The sequence below is a fragment of the Rissa tridactyla genome, chromosome 1 (assembly GCF_028500815.1).
Source record: "Rissa tridactyla isolate bRisTri1 chromosome 1, bRisTri1.patW.cur.20221130, whole genome shotgun sequence".
In the NCBI taxonomy this organism is placed as follows: domain Eukaryota; kingdom Metazoa; phylum Chordata; class Aves; order Charadriiformes; family Laridae; genus Rissa; species Rissa tridactyla.
Genome location: NC_071466.1, coordinates 191,881,303 through 191,909,225, shown reverse-complemented (window position 1 = coordinate 191,909,225; position 27,923 = coordinate 191,881,303). Strand labels below are relative to the sequence as shown.

Here is a 27,923-nt window from a genome sequence, read left to right as displayed (position 1 = left end):
TCGGAAATCTCTTCAGAGATTATAGACTCTTCTAAATCCATAAAAGCAAGCATAAAAGGTCTTTAGTCTTGGCCTTAGAGAAAAATAGCAATGGAAAAATTCATCAATGCCTACGTCATACAAATTAAACAGTCAAAACCACAACACAACCGTCAAGATCTTGTTACAGGTGAAACATTCCTGTGTGTGACTTTACAAGGTCAAACTGTTAACATCTACAATTATCCATAATTTCCCAACACTGTAAAACACTTTGGCACCTTGTTGTAAAGATTTTCCGAAGAGGCCAATTTCAAGATCACAGAACCATGGAATGGTTTGGGTTGTAAGGGACCCTTAAAGATCATCTACTCCAACCTCCCTGCCATGGGCAGAGACATCTTTCACTAGAGCAGTTGCTCAAAGCCCTGTCCAACCTAACCTTGAACACTGCCAATAATGGGACATCAACAACTTCTCGGGCAACCTGTTCCAGAGCCTCACCACCCTCATTGCAAAAAATGTCTTCCTTATGTCCAATCGAAACCTATCCTCTTTCAATTTAAAACCATTGCCCCTTGTCACTATGGGCCTTGGTAAAAAGTCTCTCTCTGTCTTATAAACCCCCTTTATATCTTGAAAGGCTGCAATAAAGTCTCACTGGAGCCTTCTCCAGCTCAGCCTTTCCTCACAGGAGAGCTGTTCTGGCCCCAAGACGAGAGATCAGAAGTGACACCCCAAAAGACACCATGTGTTTAATGGTCAGAGACTGGAAGGAGATTCACCTTTACACAGAGGACAACAGTCAGTGACCTTCTTGGAGGGCAAAGAGACGGCCCAGAGCATCAAACCACCAGTTTGTTCATGTTCGGCTACATCAGTAACTTCATCTGATTGACCTTCCTGTCTGCCACATGCTATCCCTCTCCTCAATTCATAAATCTTGGCAAAACTACGTAAAAAGAAGGATGACTCTCTATCAGTAAATAAACTCTACAGCCAATTTAGTCCACGGAAGTAGATGCATTCAGGACAGCTACAGAAGCAGTGATGAGATTTGGGTTTTTTTTCCTGGTAAGCTCTCCTTCAGCTCAACTAACCACCCAGCTACTTCACCAAACTTTGCAGCCTTTTCCTAGCAATTTGGAGAAGGAAGACATTGAATTCCTCAGACTTTGCTTTCAATGATATGAAATTGGCTTTGCAACAACCCATGGTTATTCTCAAGGGTCTCCCAGCTTGGCCTTACTCTCCCAAATGGCAATGACGCTGGGTTATCTCTTTTGCTCACCCCAAAGGACATCTAACACCTATTCACATCCAGCTTTCAGCACTCCCCAGAGCCCCCAAGGAACATCAGGCAGAAGGGTTTGTCCGAGGCTTCAGCCACCTACAGAGCTCCAGAGGAACCTCCAAAGCATGACAAACTAAATCTGACAGCATTTTTAGTAAATTGTGTTTTCCATTAGCTACAAGAGCTATAAAATTAAAGCTTCTGGTCAGTCAATGCCCTTCTGTTTCCATTTACGGTTAAGAATGCAAAAACTTGTCTGTAATTTCTTTCCCAAACTCTCCTCAGCCTGTTCCAATTTGGGGACAGAAATCAGTCTAGTCAAAAATATTTTTAAACAATGTGGTTTATTTATAATTGGAAAAGTGATCTTAGTAATCATCAAAATTACTAGAAGTTACTAAATTTAAAACACAACGACTGCATTTTCTTCTCTCCCCTTACAGAGCAACAGATTGAGCAGAAAATCTGAGCACTGCTGTACACAGCTCAACAGAATCCCCTCCCTCCACCAACAGCTGCAGCCACAGTCAGAAAAAAAACCCAATAAGCAAAAAAAACCCAAACCAGCCAAACACACACAATGTTGGGAATGGCAGAGACTATGAAATACATAGTCTCTTTTATGTAGTGTAGTTCACCTATACTTTATGAGTACTATCACTCAATCCAAGAGAGATGATTGTATAAGAAAATGTAGCAGTGAAAATAAAAATTGTAAGATTAAAAAAATCTGTATTGTGTAGGTCACATAAGAGTTAAACTAGAAGGGATACTGTACGTGTATGTAGAATAAAGAAGCAGAATGGCAATAAAGGAGCCATTCCATCAAATAAGCTGAGAACTGTACAAGAAAACAGGCTTTCATTAAGCACATAATTTACTTAAAACAGTCACTATGAAAAGATGATGCTGAAGTCAAGAACTAGCAAACTCAAAATTGGAATTACAACAAGACCGTCCAGAAGAGTTACAAAAGCAAAGCCAAGTGGCAAAATTGCATGTGAAAGTAAATTTCAGATGAAGAAGGAGAGGCAGATTACGACTGGCATTTCACATTGTCTGCTGCATCTGGTATTACCTGTTCTCAGAAAAAAAAGAAATACACCAACCTCCCACCTCCTCCAAAAGAACACTAGAAATGCCCCGCATGACTGTACCCCGGCAGTTCATATGTTCTGCATAGTTTCTGAAGCACAGCCTGCTGGCACACAGAAAAACTCCTATGCTGCTCAAAAATACCAAGAACACATTAAAAACCCCCGCTCTACAGATAACAAGAATCTGTTTCATGATTTGCAGAGTACCCTGAAGAAGCTTTCAACATGCATTATATTATGTTTGAACAGCAGACTGTCTTTTCTTCCCAAGTTAGTACCACAACCCATCACGCTTACTCCAGCTATGTGACACTCTGCAAAAGCAAGACTAAGGCTGTGGTCTGACAGGTATTTCTGGCTGCAGGTCAGGCGTTAAGTGCTTTTTTCACTGTGAATGCCTGTCGTCACTGCTCTCCCCTACCTGGGGTAACTCCCAAGGGTCTGCTGGCCTAACAGCCCGGCAGTCGACCTACATGCCAGCCCTTCCTGAGGGATGGAGGTCACAACCAGAACCAAGCAAAACAGCTGTTACCAAAGTGTTTGAGTTAAGTGAGATCGCTTTGTCTTGCCACATCTGTCCAGCTGTAACACCTGGTTTTGGAGCACAAGTCCGGTGGGCACTAGCAGTGAGGCATTTCCCATACCATAGGAGGCTTCAAGCGCGTTGGCTTTCACGCTGAATGAAATCTAACCGTGACTCAGTTGGTTTTTACTCTCTGTATTCCCAGGTGTGGTCAGGGCTGCTTAACAGCCAGGGATTCCTTTGCCTTTGCAGCAATGTTAAGATTTTGCCTCCACTAAGATTTTACAGCAGTATTGCAAGTGGGTGTTAACTATGTTGCATGAGGGAGAGCGAGACAGAAATCACTGTTTTGGTAATGAAGACACTGCTTCTCAGTAATCTCTAGATGCCAGTCTCCAGCTTATTAAGCACAATCACCCATTCTTACATACAACACGCTGAACTCATGCGTCTGATCGCTGCAAATGAACTTTCATGGCAATTAAACCCCATCCTTCCCACCTATTTATTTTCAATCAAAGGACCTTTGCTAGGAAAGCAGGCAGCCTAGTTCCGAGCATGAGTAGAAGAGATTAAAATATATGCTAGCAAAGATGCAATACATTTTGCATTATCTGCGATTGCTCCTCCAGGATGTCATAGAGGATGCAAGTATGGAAAGAAAGTTTTATATTTTCACTCTCCCCACAGAGCTAGACGTCAGAAGCTTTTCACCTATATTTGCTTCCAAGTTGTAAAAAGAAAGAGACACGTGGATTTTGAACCTTTTCCATATCATTGTCTTGCGTTTCTTCACATGCCACGGAACTTGGGAAGGGGCCACGGTGATATGGCTAAAGCAAAAGAAAAGCAAATTCAAACACAAGTGGAGGGGGAGCACGAGAGAAAGCACTCATTTAAGATCTGGAGAGCAAATGAGAACTTGACACTCAAATGATACTGGGCAACACTTGAGAAATAAATCAATAAACCAGGCATTACTTGGCTTTTTCTTTACATACGAAGAATTGTTTTTCATGCAAAAAAATGCAGTGAGCCCCACTCATATTTCATGGTCACTTATACATGTTCCCAGCTTCAGATGTTACAACACCATTGGACAAATTTAGCTGTTAAAAGTACTTCCATAGGAAGCTACTTAAATTTCTTTTAATTCTTCTGACCTTGCCATTGCTGTACGGCATTAGAAGATGTGGTAAGCTAAGGAAGGGCCAAGGGCTTGTCTACCAAGGTAGGTATTTTTTAAAAGTCACTGCCCTTCCAATTAACATGTTATTTTATACCATGTAAAATGCAAGAGAGGACAAGGCTGAAATATATATTATGCGAAGAGACTCACCAGAACAGAACACCTAGCCCTACGCCTTTGATTTTCAATGATGTGAGTTGCTGGTAGCCATAGAAATTTATTTTCTTGTTTTCTCTTCTTGAAATCTCTCTAAAATCTTAGTTAAGCTGCTGCCTTCATAGACACTAACTAATACTTTTATTCCATTTATGAATATCTGTCATAAAAACACACCACAGCTGAGACTGCTCTTACTCAAATACTTTACAGACAAAAATTTTGAGTCTTTGAATTGCTTCTACCTAGTATGCCTCACTGTAAGTCTCCTTAGCTGAGGCAGTCCCTGACTTACAATAAGCCATACACAACACAAATCAATTTAATAACCATGAAGCAGGTGGGCACCTGACATTACAAAACACTGAGACCTGCTTGGCACTTTGTAACCTATTCTAAACCATACCTGCAATACTATTTTTCATCCTTTATTGCTCACATTTATCTTTGGTCTGTCTGGATAAATCACATAAAGGTGGGAGCTAGCATTTAACACACAGCCGTATAGAGACTAGTCACCTGAGCACCAGTCTAGTTGAAATTCCCCAAATAAGCTCATGGATCAAAGGCCAATGAAGCAGACGTGAGGTATTCCAGAGGCAGCTGATGTTGAAGAGTCTGTTTTAACTGTCTGAGCAGCTGCAACCACCTACATACTGCTATTTTTAAATGATGCTACTGTGCATAAACAAAATATCAATGGCAGTCCAGAGAATGAACACAAGCAGCTAGAGAAGAAACTGAATGAAAAGAACCAGAGCTCAGTCAATTTGATTTATAAAAGAGCAATGATTTATAAAAGAACAATCTGCTATACAGTTCTTTTAGCAAGGGAGACATGACTCCTTTCCTGACAAACCCTTGATAAAAAATGTCAAATGCTAAAAGTTAGCAACATACTTATTCCTCTTTCATAAAGACGATATTGAATCAAAGGGATCATTTTTTAAGACGTGTATCAGTGTCCCTAGTTGCAGGTGCCTGAATGGATCAGCTGTAGGGGGAGGGGGGAGATAAAAAATCCCCTAAACTAGCATGAGTTTTCCAGAGCCTTAAAAATGACAGGCAGGGAATTTTAAGCCTGTAAAAATGCTTTGTTGAGGCAGTGGGGTGAGCAAAGGCAGGCAGGCCGGTAGCAGTTACCTCCTCAGCACTTCAGTGTAAATTGTCCCCGCTGCCTTAAAGCCCGCAGGAGCACTGGCACACAGTTGCAGCACCCACCACCGCAACTGCTTCAAACTCTCGGTCTAGCTTATTTTGCGGTAATCGCTTCAGGAAGACTAATATGAGACATCTTAAGTCAACAATTAGTCTTCTAGTCCTGCATTTTCCATTTTTTTGTTCAACTTTAAATAACCTGTCTTTATGGCAGTCACCATTCTTCCTTCCATTTACTGTAGCCCAGGACCTGGCTCTCATGAACCTCATCTTTCATCTGACCTTGTGAAAGCAATCTAGAGGGCCACCTCACAAGCAGGCTTCTGAAGGTTGAAGGTGGGACTTGACTTTGCCTTACAACTACATCAGCTGTGGGATGGCCTTACAACTGTATTTCTTACTGTGACTGTGTTCAACTTAATACTTCCTTTCTGCAGAGAACTTGATGCAATGTAAAATGACTGCTATGGATCTCCATTTGAGTATGAAGTGGCTCCATCACTTTCACAAGTTTGCTGCATGGGGCTGGGCTGTGTGTCCATGCGTCCACTATTGGACACTGATGGCAACCCTTTGTCAGATCTCTGAGATACAAACAGACCTCAGGTTTTCCAGAGGTCGTTTCCCACAGGCCGCAGCCGCCTCTCCTTGTCCCCGGATGCCTCCTGCGTCTTTAACAGGATGCCATCTAGTGCGTAAACTGCACATGGACTTTTCCACTTCTGCCCACGTTACCGCATTATCAAATGCAAAATGTGTTTAAGGCAGCCTCGGCGAGGCAGGCGGCAAGGCCCAGCTCAAGGGCTAGGGAAAGGACTGGAAGGGAATTAGCAAAGACAAGGGGGAAAAAAATACCTACACACCAATAGCATAGAACAAAAGTCTGATATTACTGTTCCCATCTGAACAGCAACCACTAGGAAATGGAAGAGACTCAAATGCAAGTGCATCGGCTTCTAGTTAGTTTTCTGCATGATAAACATCTGCTGAATTGAAAGCATAATTTTATCCCCTTCATAAACAAATCCAACGAATCCTTTCTAACAAATTTATCTGCAACATGCCAAACGGCAATGTTAACGCCCTCTGTAAATAAAAATGCAGTTTATTTTGTTCACTATAAATTAAACAGAATTCAATCTTCAGACCGTTCCCAACTCCTGCCATGCAGCGCTGCAGTCCCCCAGCACGAGGGACCCATATTTCAATAACAATGTCGAGGACCCGGGTCGGCCAACGTTCCTCTTGCTGAACTACAGCACTCACCGAAGGCAAACACATTGTAACCAAACTTGTTTGAACTGGCATGTATTTTTGGTTTGTTATTATTTTATGGTGTTCTCGTATCTCTCATTAATATTAACTTCTATTCCAAACTGATAGCATAACTTCCTGCAAAGGCAATATCTACAACACACAGCACAGAATCGCACTAACAAACGAGTAAAAGGATATTGTGCCATTGTAGATGCACATATTATATTGTATATCAGATATTTAATGATTTTCTTACAGTTAGCAAAGCCCTTTCTGGTATATTACTATGCTTATTATAAAGAATATATAAATAAGCACGTGTTAATAAGTAAACTGATGGCTGACTCAAGCATCTAGGTGATGAAATACCACGGGTGCTTCTGAAAACACTGCCGTGTAGATAGAATTCCAGCCTGTGCATTTAAAATACATACCCCAAATAAAGTAATGCTAAAAAGCGGAACAGAGAAGATACTTTCAAAACTGATTTATTCTCACCTTAAAGACCAAAGGCGGATAAAAATCTAAGGAGGGAGGGGGGAAGGAAGAGGACAGAGCCCTTAGTTAAAGGGTGGGCTCAGGTACAGCTGGTGAGGACACAGCTATATCCTACTCCTTCCATAGACAAATAAGAATACATTCAGAGAGCTGTCCTGACATGAGACACATCCCTACCTACTCCATCAACGTAATGGGTTTCTGATCCTTATGCAAGGAGAAAGTTTCTGAAGGGCTAAGCCGAGGACCACCGCAGCCACAGCCTGCCGTGCGAGGGGATGTCGCCTCCCCCCCAACACCACCAGCCCCTTCGCTCCTAAAACAAAGGCCTTTGTGAGAAAAGGCTTCATAAAACTTCATTGCTCCTGGCATCCTTCTCCCTTAAATGCTTCTCTGTCACATTACATTAGAAAAGGAGAAGAAACGCAAAACTAAACAAGGGAGATTTTGGTTGGCAGGCCTTTCGTTATTCATTTACTGTTTATTATTGATTTTTGTGCCCGTGCAGAAGGGTCACGTGCATGCGTGCTGGAGAGAGGATGACGGCAGTTTACAGAGGGTTGTGTATGTAAGGGAGGGAGCTCAATGCCCAGAGAGGCTCTCCATGGATTCTCCCTGTGCTGGGTTGTTAGCTTGGTTGTTTTTAAACAAAGAAAGCCTCCAGTGTTCACCCTGGGCTAAACCAGCAACCCCCCTCTGTAGCTCTGAGTCCAAGCTGTACGGGTCCACTGCAAAGATGCAAAGGGGTCGTAATCTGGATAAGAGGACCCAAGATCCCACCATCTTGGGTGATCCCAGGGTGGCAGTCGCCCTCCCAATGAACCAGGCTGGGTCAGCATTTAGAGCTGCTGAACCGCCGAACAATAACCGAGCGGCAGCTGGTCTCGTTTGCATCTACAAACAAAATGGCCCCTCACGGCCCTGAGGTAAAGTGGAACGTATAGAGGTGTACAAACCCACGCATTTCTGCCGTCCACTAAGAGGAATCCCACCTTACCTAGGCAAGGACAGATCTGTAACGAAGATATTATAGGATATTTATTTCAAGCCTGTATTACTAGCTGGCCTAAGGAAAGCAGCAAACAATGCTGACTAGGCCTGCACATCACTGACATCCCAACTGACAGACCACTTCCAGACCTAGACTGTCAAACACAAGGGGGACAGAACTATATAATTATTCCGTACCTAAATAAACAAGTTGCCTAATAAGGGTGTTGTTCCATAATCAGTCATTGCCAGCTTGAATGTGGCCTGCAGAAAAATTGGGATCTACCAAGATCTACCTGAGTTTTAGAAGACAGTAGAATAGTACTTGAAGCACCCAAAATTTTCAGCTGAGTGATTTACTAATTACTGGGTTTGACTTATGTCGTGTAAAATTTGTCATATTGTCAGAAAGCTTAAAATACCTTGTAAACCCAAAAATTTATATTGCAACTTCAAGAACTTCAAAAAATGTGTGGGAAGATAACTGATTAAAACTCTTTAAACATAAAAGCACCTGAGAAACTTCGCAGCTTAGGTTTAGACAAGTCAGCTTTTTTTAAACACATGATACTCACTGAAGATCTTTATTTCATGTTGTCTAACCTGCACTGCTGTCAGTTCTCAGTTTCTTGATACCCATGATGTTCCAAACACAGGAAGGCAGCAAATGTGCAGACTTATTTCAAATTGCTGGGGGGTTTTTGGGAGTCATCCATGTTAAATACCTTCTTCTACCAGGACCTAATGTCAAAAAACTCTCAGAGCAACACAGTAATTTCATCAGAGTCAGCAGGAGCTTTGCCATCTGCCTCAAGGAGGCCAGAATTGCAACACAGACTTCTCAAAATAACCATGGCAAGTTAAATTCCATTTCTACCTCGTAGATACCAATCTATCAGCTGAGGCTTTAATACAAAGCAACATCAGCCCTGTACAAGTAACCCCACCAAGACCTGAGAAGTTCAAACATTCCCATCTGCTTTGGCAAGGACAAAAGGCACAGAAATAAAACTGTATCTGCTAGAAGTCAGAGTTATACCTTAAGAGTTGTATAAAAACACTTAATATATATACCAAAATAAACACAGTAAACCAGTAAGATTACTTCAACAAAATAAAAAATGAGACAGCAAGGTAAGAAATAGGATACAGCAGTCCCAAAAACAAAGTGAACACTTACTTTGCTTTTGAATGGGAACAAAACTGTCGAATGTGGAGGAAAAAAGATATAAAAGTGAGTGCAAGAAAAGAGATATTGTGACAGGAGAAACAGAGGTATAATTCAAAGAGCTTAACACGTTCAAGACACGGCTGAGTGTGAGACGAAGGGAATATGCATAAATCACCTCACTGAAACAAGTGGCATTTGAAAACCAAGCCCAGCATCAAGAGAGTTTTAATAAACTGATGAAACTCCCCATACTATGCCAGAATACCTCATATTTCTATATTTGATATACAGACCCAGCCTACTGCACTGCTGACAAAGCAGTACTATGTGAAACTTCAGAATTTTAAAGATAACAATAAATTAAGCAACAGAGGTAAATGAAAAATTGGATGAAACACAAAATAAATAATTCATGCCAGACCAAACAGATGTGTCTCTTTATTAAAAAATAGCTAGTTTTCTAGCCAAGAAAAATGAGTAGCTCTAAACTGTCTGGATTTCAGTAAAGTATTTGACAGTGCCATAGGAAGTTAGTTAAAATAGGAGACGTGAGGAAGAGAGGGAGGAACTGGCAGAGATGGAGAAACCTGCAGCTTGCCTGGGAGCACTGGGCTAAGAGAAGAGCCCGTGAGCTGTCAACTGAACTTTACTGAATATTTTCATTACCAAAACCAGAAGGCAGCTGGTAGGAGCTGCCAGAGAAACTGGATCAAAGTTAATGGTGCAAAGGGCAAGGGAGCCGGAAGGGTTTCTGCTCGCAGCTGGTCAGCTGGTGTGACAGGTCCACATCTACTATAGACCACATACTGCTACGACCACCAAGGAGGTACCGACACAAAAAAAAGAAATTTTAGTCATTTGACTACACCACAAAATATCTCTAGTGGAAGGCAAGAAAGATGAATTACACTACATAAGGCAGTTAATGAAGCCTTACCTTTGGGTACAGCATACAACGCTGGTTACCCAATTACGAAATGGATGAAAAAAAATGAAAGAGCAGAGTATTACTAGTATGATCAAGGCCATCCAGCTGTTTTAGCAGAGCAGGATAGGACAGCCTAACTGACTCAACCTCACAAGGGGAGGATGGGGAGGGAAAACCCCATGTAAGGGCACTGGGAACCAGTCCTTGTGGCGGTGGTGCAGTTTCTGAATGAGAGAGCTGTCATGAGAGCAAATGTGTGCACACCAGCCATGACTACATCTGGGCTGGAGTAAGACCAAGGTTACTAACCATCAGAGCTATCAGGTTCCAGAAATATCTTCCAGTGCAGTGGTTTATGGGAAGATAATGTAAAATATGACTGAGGACTGGAGTCAGGGACCCAGAGAGCCCCATCCACCTCTAGTCCCACACAACACAGCTCCTACCTGCTCCTCACGAGAGGCAGGGCCCTACGCTAGGACATCAAGGGTGAAAACCCTGGTTCCCACAGAACCACAAAACACCCCCGACTGTAACACTGGCCAAATCCTCGCTTGCCAGGTCTAGGCAAATCCTGCAGTCTGGGCATCTTCATGAGTCCTGGAGCTAACGAGAGCTCCTCATGGCAGTCCTGGAGCTAACGAGAGCTCCTCATGGCTTGCATTCCCCCCAAGACTACATGGCTTCTGGGGCTGCTGCTAACACAGCTGTGCTCAGCACTTTAAAACCATGGACTGTCGACAAGGCTTTCTGGAGGGAAATCCAAGTTAGGAGTATGTAGGGCAATATTTACTGCTAAGGAAATTCTCCTGTGCTTTTATCATTCCTCTTTTGTCCTAACCCAAAGAGCTGGATGGATGGACACAGGGACCAGGAGACACTGCTACACCAGCCAACGCAACACGGTACTGAAGCCTACTCCTATCAGGCAGATAAATCCACAAAGTCAACCTCTGTCGAGGAGACACTTCTACCCCTAAAAGCGGTAGGTCTGCATCAGTGCAGCCCTCCATGAGACCTCCTCAGCTCCTTCTCTCCACAGGTAGGGCTCGTCAGCTCGGCCACAGCATCCTGCTGCTGCACAGAGTCAGCTTCTGCTCGAGAAGTGGTTTCAGTCGCACTTGGGACACTCTGTCCCCTCATCCCCTGCACAGGGTGAGACAGGTTGGGACACTCTGTCCCCTCATCCCCTGCACAGGGTGTGACAGGCCAGCTGCATGCCCTCTCCTAAGGGGGTCTTGGTTTAACCTTGTCTCCGAGGAAATGACTAGTCCGGGACTTTAAGCTGAGATTTGCATAAAACATACCAGCTGGGCATGATGCTATCAAGTTCACTTCGGAATTAAAAATAGCAAGAGAAATTTCACATGGAAGATTAAGTGCATTAGTAGATCATATAACCTCGCTCCAGACCAAGCCATACTGTAAACCATTTTCAGTCCTCAGCATAAAACATACAGGCAGTGCCATCAAAACATTTAGTTATGTGAAGATCAACATCTACGGATCTCTCAGGTTACAAGCACATTTTCTTGAGAAATGCATGTCAGTCTTACAAAATAAAACAACAATGACGATAACATTTCTTGTCCTTTAAATCTGATCTCTGAGTGTCTTGCGGCTAAGCACAAGACCTAACATATCAACCTAACAGGCTTGACATTTAATAAGCCAAGTTTATTTCTAGAAAGTGAGCTGGAAATTGAATCTCATGGTTGCAGTTGGCACACTGTGCAGAAGAATAATTTCATTTTTGCCCTATAGCTTTCATCCTTCTAATTGGTATATTCAAGTGTACTTAATCACTTAAGCATGGACCCTACCGCAGTGATAAATCTTCAGTTTAGACTCCACAATAATAAATCTTTGTCTTCTCACAGCAGCTGGCGAGTTTTGATTTGGACTTTGAATTTAGGTCCTTTCCTCAGGCTTAACAGTAACAACTTGTTTGTTCTGTCTGATGAAAGTGTGACATTAACTCTTGTCTTTAAATGCATTATCCTTGCTTAAGCTTAGCGTTCTCGGTGTTAAAATCGATTGCCCTTCTGCAGCGCCCAACTAAGAAACACACACACAAAAAAATCCAATTAGCCTGTGCTGGGAGTTTACAAAGCAACTTTCACTCATTAGTATTTACACAGCATCACTGGTCCACACGACACTTCACAGACACGAGGACGAGCTGGAGTTTATAATACAATCTTTCAATAGATGCCTCCAGCGCCACAAAGAGCTAATTTAAAAACAGGTGGAAGGAGCCTTCAGACACCCCCTGTAACAGCCAACGGAGGAGCAACATCCCCACCAGCACCTCACAGTCTGACCACAGGACCAAGCTAGGTTTTAGCTTAAATTCTTTGACAAATGCCCTAAATATGTTCCTGAAGTAGCTCCGGTAAAAAAAGGCGAAACTTAGATGCGACCATCAAATTGCAAGAGGGAATTTTGCCTTTGGACTGAAGATACTGGGGACTTTATCCCCTGTTTTGCTATAGGCTTCCTGCAGTACCTTGGTAAACTGTTTGTGCCCCAGTCATTAAGAATTCTTGTCCCTTAATTACCTTTGCAGTAAACCCCTGGACGTATGCTTGTAAATCATGCCATTAAAGATTTGCAGGATTGGGGTCTTACTTCCCTGTGCCTTGGTTCTCCCTGTACAGTTTAACATAACTCTCAGTCGTATTCAACATACCAACAGATGTCTGGAGTAAGGGCTTATTTTGTTAAATATAAAACGACTTCTTAAATAATTAGCCTTGTTATAAGACAGCTGAATCCTGACTTGCCCCACGAAGGACAATATCTTCATCATTTTCTGACAGGGATGTTCATTGCTGTAGACTGAAGTCCAGAAGAATCTGCTCGGTCATCCAACATAAGTCACCCCTTAGGTGGTTTTATTTGCTTTACCTCTTGCCAACAAGACAAATAACTCTCCCTTAAGCACAGAGCTTGCCAGCTGACCAAGCTGCACGCAGAAACCCTGGAACTGGTGGGGACGGCACTCTGGCACGTGCACAAGAGTCCTGGCACATCCAGGGACGATGGGAGCCGCCGTGCTTGCACAACGCACCTGCACGCCGTCAGCAATCGCTTCCAGCTGGGTGTTGGGTTTTTTTTTTTAATCTCAGCATGATAGCGTTTTTACTAGGCAGCTCTCCTGTTTATCACAGGCCATTAGGTTTCGTTCCCATTCCCATTCCCCCTCTATTGAGCTTGGCAATCCTCATCACACTGACGGTCTTGATACCATGACAGCCAAAGCTGTAAAACCATCACCTGCCCTAGCAGCCGGGTCCAAACGCACACATCTTCAAAAATCTCTATTAAAAAAATACTTTCCATGTGAATTCCTCTGGATTCAGCTTGCAGCCACCCACTCCTCTATGGTTTGTCTCCCCTACATTAAAGGCTACGTTAGTACCTGCTATTTCCTTCCCATCACACAGTTTACAGTGTGAGCAACCACCTCTCAGTTCTTGGTTTCTATCGAAGCGAGGGCACGGCACGCAGCGTGTCTCACAGCCAGGCTGCTTCTTCAGACCACAGATGATTTGTCTCCAGTTCTGCCAAGTGTAACACATGCATTTAAACTCCAAATATTTAGGAAGCTCACTATATGTTTGTCAACTGGATTAAAGCTCTTACTCTTCCTTAGCTACTGTCAAATTGCTTCTGTAGCTTTTCTGTGATTAGATGAACGGTTTGAGCTTCCTTACGCTATCCATGTATTTTTCCTAGATTCTGCGTAATTCCTCTCAGAGATGCTGCAGTTTTCAGAATCCATTTTAAAACACAGGCACCCCCAAAAACCCCTGTTTTGTCCAACATCATCTTCCTAATTCCTGCTAGGTGTTGCTCTCCAGGCAGGTATCCCATCCTTCTGTCTTTCACTTAAGGTACATAAATTTGGTGCAGAATTATGTATTTCTCTCTTTTCAGTCCTTTAGGCACTGACACCACTTAGCACTTCTTGCGTCTTTCACAAATGCAAATTTAGCACCTAGATTTTTGCATTTGCTTTGTTTACAAAATAATCACGGGGGAAAAAAAAAATAATCTATTTCACATTTTTCCTTTCCTTTTAATTTAGAATTGTAGTATTTTCACAGACACTCGCAATTAGGACCTGCGACCTCTGTGAACGGCTAATGTTCTTTTGTGCTAAATTTATCCGGGCACTCAGTGGATCCTTTGAGAAAATACCACTACGTATACGCAGTTTTAGGAGCACTTCTTAAGATTTTCATCGGCACACGGAGGACATTAGACTTCAGTTAGAAGCTGGCAGTACAACTCCGTGTAGCATATCAGCCAGTGTTACAGTAAGCTCACTCAAGATTTTATCAAATATTATTTTGAAGGCTCTGGCTTACATATTTCCCCTGAAATATTGGCTGCAAATCTTCTAGAGCTTTTTTAGCGTGAAAGTCAGTTTCTTAAAGAAGTACTTTCTGAAAACCTAGCATCTGCTACAAACTTCACTCAGTTCCCTGCATTTGATGCTGATTGAAAAATTAAGCTAAATCAAAAAATTCAAACCAATGAAGAAATGTCAAAATTCGTAGAAAACAAATGTCCTCCTGTATCATTGTACTCTATGTCCATCAGGAAATGATCTATCAATTTCTGTTAGGGATTTCCCCCCCATTTTGTTGCAAGAATCCCAAGTTTCATCAATAAAGACTCTTGTCAAAAATGGCATGCTTCTTTCATGCACATTATATTATTTTCCAGAAAAATTTAAGAGAGAATTTCCAAGCATACCATGCTGAAAATACGTCCGTAAAATGGTTAAAATCTGCTGTACAATAACCTCTTGAATACTAGCCTATATCCAGGCAGCAACTAATTTTTTGCCAAACCCAAAAAAGCAGGCCAGAGAAACCTCTAACATCCAAACCCCGTCTGGAGGCTCAGCAGCGCTACAAATGCTTGGCGGTGCTATAACTGATACAGCTGAAGACAGAGGTTAACAGTAAACAAAATAGTGTTTAATTCCATTAGGCACTGCAGAAGAATAAACTCAGAATAAACTCAAATATTTAGAAAGGACTTCCCTGACATTCTGAGAAACACAAAAATTAAAAGACAAGTGATTTGGTGTCAGTGGGCAAACTATCTATATGTAACTGATATGGTTTATTTTATGAAATCCATATGCAGAATTATTGATGACCTTGGCAGAAGTGGTCACGTATTTAAAATTTTCCTTTCGACTGTTTAGTTCATACAGAAAAAAAAAAAAAAAAAAGAAAAAAGAAGTCAATACTGCACTAGCAGGGAGTTACGAGTTTCTCCATCCCCTTTTGGTGGCATAGGAATTCTGCTCCAGGTTTTCTGTGGTCACATCACCACACTCACTTCTGTGGTTCACAGAGCAGACACTTACAGAGAAACCCATCATGACAGCAGATGACTTTCATAGAAGGCCAAGCAACCACAAGCAAGTCCACAAACGTAAAAATAACTGTCCTTCAGTTTTTCTCAAAAGAAAGAAGCTGTTCACTCATTTTTAATCCATTTGAAATTCCCTGGCCTTCATCAGGTTAATGTTTTCCAACCCTCATGATTAGCTTCCCAGGCTTAAATTGATGAAGGGGAATGGCACCTCCTGACTGCGCTGTCAAGATGCTATCGCAGCAAACACACACACCGCGACACACACCGTGCCTACGGCAACCAAGCACATGGCACAGATGCCAGCAGCCACACTCCCTGGCCAAGGAGGACGAACCCCCAGGTGTCTGGTCCCAGCCCCACACCAACAAGAAGCCTTCTGTCCTAAGAGTGGTTTATCACCGTAGGTCCACGCACAGGCAGCTCCAGATGGCCAAATGTCGCCAGCAGAAAAAAAAGCGACTGTTAGTTAAATTTTAATAACAGGCGAATGTTTGCTGCTGCTACTTGAATTTGAGACAATGGGAATAAGTAGTTACTTATTTCCCACTTTGCAACCTATCGGAGCACACTGCAGCGGTGCCCAGCATAGATCGGCAAGGTCAGGAAGGCCAGAAAGGGAAGATCAGAAAGATGAGATGAGCTTCACTGACAGCAACCAACCACCACCCCAAGACAGCACAGCCTAAACCCGAGAGGCATGCTCCACCTCTTCATTTCCCTCAGTATTTCTGCTTATGGAGTCACACCCAGCTTTCTTGCACAGTTAAATACCAGAGATTTTTCATAAAATGAGGGTTCAGTGAGACAGAAGTGGTCTGAGCGTTTTATTTACCAAAGCCCGTGCCATGCACGCATCAGTAAACGCATCTGAGGTGGACCAGATCACCATAGCATCCGGCTGCTCAGAAACCCCTCAGTTCTGTGTCTTCAGAGTTGTGGATGAAGTGCTGTTATCCTAATTTTACAGGGAAGAAAGAAGACACTCGGAACACGTCCGCTCCGTCCTCCTGCCTGTGCACGCACAAATCCTGACTGTGAGCGAGTAACCTGGCCTTGTCCAGTGCCACACATCAGCCTCTCTCTTCCCCGCTCCAGATGGCCACCACCGAGTGCGGTGTTTCAGGCTCTGGGCTCTAAGAGAAGCCTCCTACATGGTCACAAATCCCACATTAATTAAGATCCTAGGTAAATATTCAGTAGGAACGTCAGAATAAAAAAAAGAAAAACACCGCGTTCCCCAGAACACAACTTTGTCAGAACCACCAGCTCCTAACCAAGGCAATGTGGTTTTCCTCCTCCAGCTGTGGCTCTCCTGGACTCGCTGACTTCGGGGGCCGGGAGGACAACACTACTTGCTTTCTTTCCTGCTGTAGGTTTCTAACCCTCCCTCCTCTAGATGTTCACCTGGTAACAGTGTGGGGCCTTGCTCCAGTGCAGCTGAAGAGGGATGTACCACTGAAAGGAAATAATATTCTACAGACACTGACCGAGCTAGATTCAACACGGAGCTTATAGCCACATATTTATTATTCACACTTTTAGGAAATCATTTTTTCTGATTTCTCTACCCTCGTCAGCCCAAAGGTTTCCTCCTGTCTGCCTCATCACTAGCCAATTGTACTTAATTATTATTAAATCCATCTTTCTGCTGCACTTTGAAAGGATAAATAAAATCATCAGAAACTGTTTAATTTGTGGGACTCTCTCCTTCTTAGGATATGAATAGAAAGCCAAACTGTTATGTCAGGAAAAACAAGCAGGGTTGCACATTTTTAGAAGAGGTGTGTCTTAGTTCAGATTAACGTGGCATTCAGAAACTGTGCAAGTGCCAACAGGGGATGAAAATAAAGCTTGTTATATAAAATAATGAAGTTTATTTTAATTATTTTGGAATAAAATGATAACATCCGCTTCCTGAACTACTTATTCTGTATTCAATATTTTAGCCTGACCTATTAAGTCTCTTCTCTTGCTTCCTGGCTAATGGTGTGGTAGTGTTATAATAGTTCAAATGCCCCTATTCATAAAGGATTTTATGATTTCATTTGTATGTCAAGCTTCAACAAAATGGAAAAAAACCAACCCCATGAAACACCAAAATCAGATTTAACGTGAATATTTCTATATGACAGACTAGCTCTCCCTTTGAGGATACCACAGGAATCTAGTCCACTGAAGATACTGAAATTACGCTTGCCCCAGGCTGCGAGACCGTTCAAGCCTGGAAGCCCAGTGAGACACACGGGGTGACGGGCTTGCACTACCACAGCTACCAAATGCTGGGGGCGTGCACATCCGTACAACACCAAAAGAGGGGGGAAAAGAGAAGCCCCACACTTCATCTTAATAAAACTTACCCCTAGAAGTGACCACTGGGCTTAGTGAAACCACCCGTAATTACTCTGACGGCCGTCGTCGCCCAGCCCACGGCCCCACCGAAAACCAATTTATCACAGAATCATAGAATGGTCTGGGTTAGAAGGGACCTTAAAGATCATCTAGTTCCAACCCCCAGATTTCAGGCTGTCTGAACACCAGTGACTCCTATTTCGCCATACGATTTAAAGACTTTCAGACATGGGAAAACCCAAAGGTTCCGATAGCAGCTGATCCACAGTTCATTAAAAATTAATGCCTAATAATGACTAAATTGAGTTTGCCCTCTGCTTCTAGTCATCTGTTCTTATTATTCCTTTCATGATTAAAAGGACATTTATTTCTCCCCCATGACAATACCTCCTTACTGTAATCCAGTCGTCTCCCAAGCGAAATCTCTTATTCTGATGCTTCTCTCCAGCCCTCAAATCGTTTTTCCACTATCTTCTCCAGCTTTTCAACTTCCTTTTAAAAATATTGACTTCAGGCATGGAAAAACAAACTCGCCCTGCAGTAGGAAGTGCCAGTCCCTCTGGTAGGTTACTCTGCCTTACATGCCACACTCGTCCTTCATATCACAGCGGCCCTCTGTCAACTCAGGTTCAGGTGTTTGATCTAAATACCTAAAGTCTTTTTAAAACCCTATTTCATTGGAGTGCACATCACACCTGCGGAACCGCATTTCTCTCACTGGCTGTCTAAGCCCGCGTCTGGTAGGTACTGAAAACCAGTTTGTTTGACCTCAACTCACCAGCAGATCCAGCTTGTTCTGGGAAAATGCCCAGTCACTGTTTTTAATCACCTTATTATTTCTTTACGTCATGCAGAAGTTTTAGTAGCAACATTTATACTATTATTTTCCCATCACTGAGATCCATTTGATTAGTATCACATCTGGGGCCATTTTCTGTGGTACTTTATGATCAACCTTAAACCAGTGACAGTAGCCCACTGTGTGATCGATTGGGGAAAAAAAATCCGCACTAAATCAGATCAGTTTTAATCCATTCACAAAAGCTTTGAAAAACAAAGCAAAAAACCCCTCATGTTATTGCCAGTGCTGATTTTTTAATAAACCCCATTTAGGAACAGATGATGCATAAAGGCCATATTGTGCCTATTGTTCTCCCTTGGTAACTCATTTTCATCACACACTTTGGGATTTACTGGTAATTTCTTCAGTCTTTTTAACCCCCTCGATGCTTAGAACACACAGCTGTGAAAACCTCTCCCGTTTACAGATCTCATGCTGTCATTTTACTTGCATTTTGGGATGTTTCAACGAAAACCAAGATGACTCAGCTGAAGACGGACGGAGTAACATTTCAAATGAGAAAGTGCAGCAAGAATTAGCTCAAAAAATTCAAATTAGTTCAAATTACTAATTCAAATTAGTTCAAATTCAGGAAAAAAAATCAGAGGGGTTTGATTAGGTCTCAGATGGATGCCTGCCATTTTTTTCCAACAGTGAAAATGATAATATAAAGCATTCTGACGTTTTTGCTTGACAAGCGTGGCCTGCAATGTTTACCTGGGACATATGCACTACATAAATTATTAAGAATCAAGCAACAAGAATTACATCCTGCTCTAATCAGCGTGCAGCAACGTCAAAAGAAACAGGATACTTGTTCGAAGACGTATGGAGAAAATCTGACCAAAATTGTATTTAAAAGTCAGTTTTAATTGCGCTTACGCTTGAAGTGAAAATTGCAGCATGCTGAATCTTTTTCTTATTTTTTTTTTTAATTATTCTTTGATGCTGGATTCGCCAAAGGCTTATCAAATGAGAACAGGCCAGAAAGACGGGCAAAGAGCACCCAGATAAGGTTCGGCTTCCCAGCAGCAGGGATGCCGCGTGGGTTACGGCTCGTCTGCCCCCAAAACAAACCGCCTTCTTCAGGGGAAGGGAATAAAATGATCACAGTAGATAGGAAGGAAGAATAAGCAATTTCAAGAGAAAGACATAACTGCCCGATTCAGAGTGGCTAACACGACGTAAGTTACTGCTGATTCAGTATAGCAGTGACATAGTACCTTACTGAGCCTTAACAGTCAAAGCAAAGTCCACTGCAACAGTGATAATCTTCCACCAAACTCGTACCCTTACTACTTGTTATCCTGCAGAAGAATAAGCCGATATCTTATTTTTATCACATGCACAATAAAAGTTTTAATCCTGTTAAAAAAAAATAATGCTTGAGTATAACATAAATTGTACAAGAAAAGGTATTAATTCCACTCCATGTACTCCCCGAATACAAGCATATTCCCCATAATAACTGAGGTCCTTTTTTACGCTTCAAAGAAACAAAGAATTTTCCACAAAGACAATTCTCCTTTGGAATCCCTCAAACACACACATGCCACCCGCTCCTAAGAAAGCTCCCAGAAAGAACGAACTGCCCTGCAACTGGGTCTGTATTTACACACTTACTCCGTCGACATCAAAGATAAGCCTGTTATGGAAATGAACCGAGACCAGGCGCAGACGAGATGTAAATTACTTTTGGTTGCTCCTGACTTAGGCTCGTGAATTGAACAAGCTGCATATTTTTGCCCAAGCCCCTGAAATCCTCGGTCATTCTCAAAAGTACAGAAAAAGCAGGGCATTGTGGGGGGAACTAGCAGTTTTTCTATTTATCATAGAATGGTTTGGGTTGGAAGGGACCTTAAAGATCATCTAGTTCCAACCCCCTGCCATGGGCAGGGACACCTCCCACTAGACCAGGCTGCTCAAAGCCCCATCCAGCCTGGCCTTGGACACTTCCAGGGATGGGGCATCCGCAGCTTCCCTGGGCAACGTGTGCCAGTGCCTCACCACCGTCATAGTGAAGAATTCCTTCCTATCGTTTACACAGTAAAACCAGGATAAACAGTTCAAGTCACTACTTGAAAATTAAACGTGGTTTGGTTTTGTTTGTTTTTTCCCTCAAAGAGCCTGCTAGTCAAAAATCACTACGTTGACTCCTTTAGGAAAAGTCCGGCATGAAATAACAACTCCAGAGAAGAGCAAGCTGGGCCACGGCCACAGCTCGCCCTCAACTCCTGAAGTCATCTTGACTCCTTTACCTCTTCTGGCAGGACACAAGAGGAGCCCGAGGAGCTCCTCCGAGTGCCACCACCGCCCTTACACCCCAGCAGAAGGACATCGCAGCATCCCTCCGGCAGCTCAACTCCAGCGGGCAGGAGAGAAGCGCTTACACCACCGGCAGCAGCTCATTTCTCTTAACCCGCCAACACACACACACACACAAAAAAAAGCACTGGGGTGACACCGGGTTCCCCCCCCCCCCCCCCCCAACTTCTGCGGCACAACTCCCAAGGAGGAAACTCGAGCTGAGCTATCTCTGGACCTTCAAGGACCAGCAAGCAACGGGGTGCGGGGGGAAGCCCCGGGGATCCCCCCTGGATGTTTCGGGGAAGGGAAAACCCACGCTCCCTCGACAGAGCCGGCATCTGAGGGGGGAGGACAAGGGTGTTCTTCCCCCCCCGCGGGCAGCCCGACGACCCCTTCCCCCGGGGGGCGGACGCCCCCCGGGGGAAGGGGTCGTCGGGCTGCCCGCGGGGGGGGAGGACATGGAGCGGGGGGGGGATAATCCCGTCCTACCTGTGGTTAAATTGTCATTAATCTTCAGGGGCACCCTTAAGATGTAGACCAGGAAGAGCATGATGAAGAACCACAGCGTCCAGAGATAAGTCCAGGACCAGACGATGCACGACTTCAGCTGTTCCAAAAAGCCCGTCCCGGCTTCAGCCATGTTTTTGGTGTTTTTTTTTTTTTTTGTGGAGGAGAGAGTGTGTGTGTGGGGGGAATAAAATAAAATAAAATAATAATAAAAAAAAAGAAAATAATACAAACCCAACCCAAACTCGGCTCTCTACTGCCACAACCTCTCAGCGTTGTGTATTCGTGGGGATGATTCCCGCCCCTCGCACCGCCCGCCGCGGGGGCGCGGCCGGGACGCGGGTTCGAGACCGCCCACGGCCGGCACCGGCCCGCCCGCCTAAAATGGACTCCCGCGGGGCTCCCCCCTCGGGTGCAAAGGCCGAAAAAAAAAAAAAAAAAGCGGGTCTTAGGCAAAGCCGAAGGAGGGGACAGACAGACACACACAAACACACACGCACGACGTGCTCCAGTCCTGCCACCCCCAAAAGGCCGGACTCGGCCCCCGCTCCCGGCAGCTGCATGATGAAACGGCGGGGAAACAGCAGCGAGAGGCTGCGGGCAAGAGGAGGGGAGGAAAAAAAGAAATTAATTTTTCTTTTTTTTTTTTTTTTTAAAAAGCCCATGCAGCTTTTTTTTTCCACGCCTTTACGATTTCGAACAAGAATTTCCGGCGTTCTTTTTTTCACCGTGTGACAGGACTTCAAGCCTAAAAAGGTCTCACGAAGTATGTTTGGTTTGTTTTGGGTTTTTTGGGGGGTTTTTGCTGTTTGCCTGAGTATCTTGCTGGGATAACATCAGAGGTATAAAACAACCGTTTGCTTATGTGGATTTGCGTGTGCAATGCCCAGCACAGTCCTGAACTGTAAAACTCTCCCCCCAGATCCCGTCTTGGAAAGTACTTTATGGCACAAGAACGAAGTGTGTGTCACTAAAATAGCATCAATAACACCTAATCATCAAGTCACAACATTGTACTTTTGTGAAATGCATTTTTCTTCTTCCGAGACTCTCTCGGTGAGGCATTTCTTCATGAGACAAGACTTGTCAACAGAATGTGACAAAAATTCAGAGGCCGGTTAACGCAACTGCGCCCCGCGGTTTTTGATGCCACACGGGTTACAAACATAAGTAGTCGGGCAATGTATATCACAATTTGTTTGGATCTCGCTCCTGTGTTTCCACAATCTGTATTGAGTGGGACAATACTTTCCAGCATTTTAAGGTATTTCTTAAGCAGTACCAAAAGAAGAAAAAATCCTTGAGAACTTTTCCAACTGGTAATAGCCACCATGTCCTGGGATTTTCTAGTCTAATAACGAAAAGGTCATCATGGAGAAAAAACACAGTAGCTTTTCCAGAATGTTTACAATATCTAAAGACATTAAACCAAAATAAATCTGTACTTGTACAAATTGATACCTTCTCATATAGAGGCAAAAGCACCAAGATTCACAAATTTCTTCTTCCAGACCGTGCTATGGGACTTGAAGCTGGACGGAGAAACTTGGAGCTGGCTGTGTCTTGTGCAATCAAAGGTGGCGGGATCTGCCGATTAAGGGACCACGGTCCCTATATTGGAATATTGGTGCGAGAATGACAGAAGTTTTCCCTTCTAATACATCACAAAACTTTTAAAATTAGAACATACAGACAGCCTTTAACTACAAAAAGGTCATTTATAGTTTAATTACACACCAGGGAAAACCACATTTCAAATATTTCAGCTTCCCCTTCCAGTTATAAAGGGAAGAAATACTTAACGCATTAGTTGCATCTGAAAAATTCAACATTATTCCATCATGCAGTTATTTATAAATCAAAATATTCATCTCACGCTCTCTTATGTATTAGTGAAAAAAAACAAAACGCTAAGAAATTTTTTCACTTTTATAAATTTTCCTCTACATATTTTAATTTTCAGAATATTATTGCTTATATTATAAAACTATGATCAGTTCCTTTTGTGTATGAAAGACAGGGGTGATGTATGGGACTTTTTAAAAATTTCTTTTCATAAACAACTTTTCATTGTGCTAAGCTGTCTTTAATTGAAAGACTGGAGTGGCCTGTGTTCGTTTCTTCAGCTGTGCTTTCTTTATATCCCCTGTTATTACCAGAAGATCAAAACACTGTGAACTGTGCCCACTTAAAGCACAGTTATTCATTTTATGCCTTTCTTCCTTTAAGCCCCGCTGTTTCTTCTTCCCCTGGAATTAAAGCAGTTATTAATATTTTGCAGTAATTTTATGCATTTCGATCCTGGATCTCCAGTGTTTTTACAGCGAGCATAAAGTGTTTAAAATCCAAGCCCCCAGCAGAGTCCAGCTCTTCAGGCTCCCAGTAGCGCACTCCAATGGAGTTCCCATTTGGTGCTACACACAGAAGTTGTTGAGGATGATAGTAGTAATAGTAATAACAACAACAACAACAATAATACCAAGAAAGAAAAAGCATGTGTCCAAATCCAAATGTTTGCATGAGATGAAGAGCAATTAGCTGTTACGATATCTTGATTCATGGCTAGTTTGGTGCGCTCAGATGACAAATGACATTTCTGTTGTCCCTATGAAAGAAGCGCCTGAGCTGACATTCAAGCCAAGTTCGCAGTTCAGGCTCTGTTCAACACAAACTCTCTCTCCTCTTTCAATTCTGTTAAAAAGGAGCGCCAAGTATTAATACAAAGCCTTAAATGATGAATTTCACAGGTGAAAGAAGCAAACTGTTCAATACTATGAAAAGACCCGATTTTATTGTCGTCTGGCTCGTGGCGCTCATTTGCTAAGTCAAGGCATAACAGAATACAGCTGAAGTGATCGCTGGACAAAAATAATTTTGAAAAGAGTCTTATCTTTCTGCTAAGATTTGCCACTCAATTACCTCACTTATTTAAGTGTTTTCTCACACAACCCCTCAGGTATCCCGGTTCCTACCTCAAAATACCTTATAAGTGCAAACGCTACTAATTTGTTTGCCATGAACCAAGTTCGGGGTTCCTTGTTTCTTATACGACTGTTGATGACTGTGCTAAACGAAATCAGGAAGTAGAAGCAATGACAGTTGCTGAACATGAGGCACAGTGAAGTTATCGGTTTTTTCCAGAAGAAAGAAACGCTCTTGAACTTGGGTCCTGGCAAGTAAGCAGGAAAAGACACGACCGCTGTGCAGCAAAAGTCGAGTGTGAGAAGTCTGTCCACTCCATCTTTCTAAGGGCCCAGGGCCAAAGTAGTGGGGTTTTAAATCTTCTTTTTTTTTTAAGAAAATAAACCTCAAAATATCTTCCGTCTGAACATTTCAGAAATCAATAACTTTTTCTAGGCCTATAACGTACAATCCCCTTGGAGCCCTGCTATAAAATAAGATTGCGTCGGGTTTCTTGGCAGCGGAGAGATGGCCAGGCGCATTCCTCCAGGACGTTCAGAAGGGGCACGAACAAGACCCACATGGGCTCCAGACATCTGTGAGTGCTGGGAAACCTTGTCAGCGTGGTTCAAAGGAGCCAGACAAACCCCTGACCTTCAGCTGATACCCGGTTAGTCATTGAATCCAGCTGAGCAGCGTTACACCTAACACCTGTTAATCTGGATACACATTCAACACTAGATATACATATGTGTCTATCTACACGTGTATCTATATACATATAAATACATATGCATACAGTGCACCTATTAAACAGATCAGACGCGTATTAAACAATATCAGGGATGAACTGGAGATGGCAGTCTAAACTGCAGCCGGTGATGGTGAGAAACAGCGTGCGGATGGGAGGGGAAGCACTGGGGCAGAGTTCACGGCATCCCCTACCCAGCACTTCTCAGACATACCGAAGTCTGAATAAAATGGGCTTAAACACATGCCAAAAATCTGTTTTTGGCTAAAGCACACTGTCCTTAGCCACAGTCCGGAGAACTGAAAATATGCTAAGAAAGACAGAAATAAAAATTCATGCCTAATTTACAATGTAATCAATGTATTTACAGGAAAACAAAGATGTTTCAAAAGCATGCAACTACAGACTTCTGAGCAGCGTGCCCAGGCTGAAGTTTCTGTTCCCCATCTCAAAAGTGAGGCTGTTACAGGAATATTCTTCAGTTTAAAGGAAGACAGTAACATTTAAAGATATGCCACCATTACTAATGAGGAAAAGTCAAATAAGCATTCACATGCCTCCAGCACCGCTTCTCAAAATTAAAAACAACAACATTCAAAAATTGTCTTCCTTGTGACTTCCAGAGCAGTGTGAAGGTGGGAACGTGGGGATGAAGCTTCGCCTGTTTTATCGGTTCAGAAAGCAGGAGAGCTGAGTTTGAGGGAGCTGAATCTTCAGATTCCCAGAGATCCGCTTAAACCGGAGGAGGATGGAGAAAACGAGCAGGCAGACTCCCCTAAACCCACGGGGTTGTCCAAAGCCATGGGGACTCTGCCAGAAAATGGGGTGACGTAGAACGTGTCTGGGCAGTTGTAGGGGAGGGAGGAAAGAGCGCCTGAAAGTTCATTTTAAGATCTTTACTGACAAGGAAATCAGCCAACAAGCTGCCTAAAACTGCAAGACAAGTCACAAAAACTGAGTTAGACCTGGCTCAGTTAAGAATCAGATGTCAATGCAAAGACGGGGCAAAGAAAGGTGTTGCCAAATAGTTGTTGCAACTCAGGGCAGTGTTTCAGTATTTTCAGGTAGTGCTTGAAATAAATCTTAAAAAAGAACCACACACACCCCCAACCCCCTTCCCCCCCCCCCCCCGAAAAAACAAAACAAAACAAAAAAATCCCAAACCTGTTTTCTTCTTTTGCTTTTTTGCCTAACAAATGACTTTTCTCCCCAAAAACGAGACGGGAATTCCACCCTGACCATCAGCACGCTTAGGTGTCAGTGTGGGGCAGAGTGCCCCATCCCGCACACACACCATTGCTAACGCACATTGAAATGTATTATTTTGTTATTGTTTTAATCCATGGAAATATCCCTCAGTAGCTCTTACATATTTTTATGAAGTAGGTGGCCACACGCATTCATTGAGGCATTTTAGGAAGATCCTGTATAAAAATCAGGTGGTGGACCAGGACACGTCAGTATTTGTACAAGGTGGTACGTGCTTAGGATTCCTAAAGGAATCACGCGAGCTGCGAGGTTGGCCCCCGGTCAAGAAAAGAGTTCTCGGCGAGTCGGAGTCTGGCATCTGCATCCACACATGTTCTCGACGTCACGGGAGGCAAACAAGGCTGTGGGAGAAGCGGGGAGGCAGAGACAGATGGCGAAAAGCCTGGAGGAAACCAGCGCTGGCTTCTCCCTCCCTCGTTTAGGTCGAGGAATAGGACAAGGGCTCAGCTCCCCACATCCATGCCTTGGGCTGCAGCCAAACAGTAAATCTGCTGCTTTTTTTTTTTTTTTTTTTTAAAGGAGATGCATTTGTGGGATGGAGAAGACATGGAATTTTTTTGCTGTTTGGTATCTTGTCCTTTTTTTTTCTTAGGAAAACGAACGTTGAGAATGGTCAAACTCGCCCCTCACTACAAGACAGACACTGAGGTGCTGGAGTGGGTCCAGAGAAGGGCAGTGAAGCTGGTGAGGGGTCTGGAGCACAAGTCTTGTGAGGAGCAGCTGAGGGAGCTGGGGTTGTTCAGCCTGGAGAAAAGGAGGCTGAGGGGAGACCTTATCGCTCTCTACAACTACCTGACAGGAGGCTGTAGCCAGGTGGGGATCAGTCTCTTCTGCCAAGTAAGAAGTGACAGGACAAGAGGAAACGGCCTCAAGTTGCGCCAGGGGAGGCTTAGACTGGATATTAGGAAAAATTTTTACACTGAAAGGGTTATTAAGCATTGGAACAGGCTGCCCAGGGAAGTGGTTGAATCATCATCCCTGGGAGTATTTAAAAAAAGTGTAGACATAGTGCTTAGTGATATGGTTTAGTGATGGTTTTTGTCAGAGTTAGGTTGATGGTTGGACTAGATGATCTGAAAGGTCCCTTCCAACCTAGGAAATTTTATGATTCTATAATTTGCTGAGCACTGATACCATATTTAATAAAAAAAACCCCAACTTTCTAAGAGAGAAAAAGGTCCCAGCTCCTCTCCTCTGAAATCTGCAATTAGCAGAGCACAGTTTATTTTCCCCTATCATTTGTCAACACAGCATCTTTCACAGCTCCATATCGGTAGAAACACAGAAATCCACTGACAGTTACATTTTACTTATATCTCCAGAAATTCAGACAAAGGCAATTGAGCAGTGGCAGC

General features: G+C 43.2%; 1 protein-coding gene across 5 annotated transcripts in view; it reads right to left on the bottom strand.

The window, feature by feature from the left end:
* The window catches only part of ST7 (suppression of tumorigenicity 7), a 152,173-nt gene extending 130,199 nt beyond the window's left edge, over window positions 1–21,974 (bottom strand). The window contains exons 1-2 of one of the 5 annotated variants that reach the window (XM_054188782.1): window positions 21,630–21,681; window positions 13,665–16,598 (exon numbers count right to left, since the gene is read on the bottom strand). In XM_054188782.1, coding sequence (XP_054044757.1) covers window positions 13,665–13,824 — 160 coding nt within the window. In that variant the 5' untranslated portion in view covers window positions 13,825–16,598; window positions 21,630–21,681. The other 4 variants (XM_054188787.1, XM_054188785.1, XM_054188783.1 and 1 more) reach the window with 4 other exon arrangements.
* Between the last annotated feature and the right edge of the window lie 5,949 nt (window positions 21,975–27,923).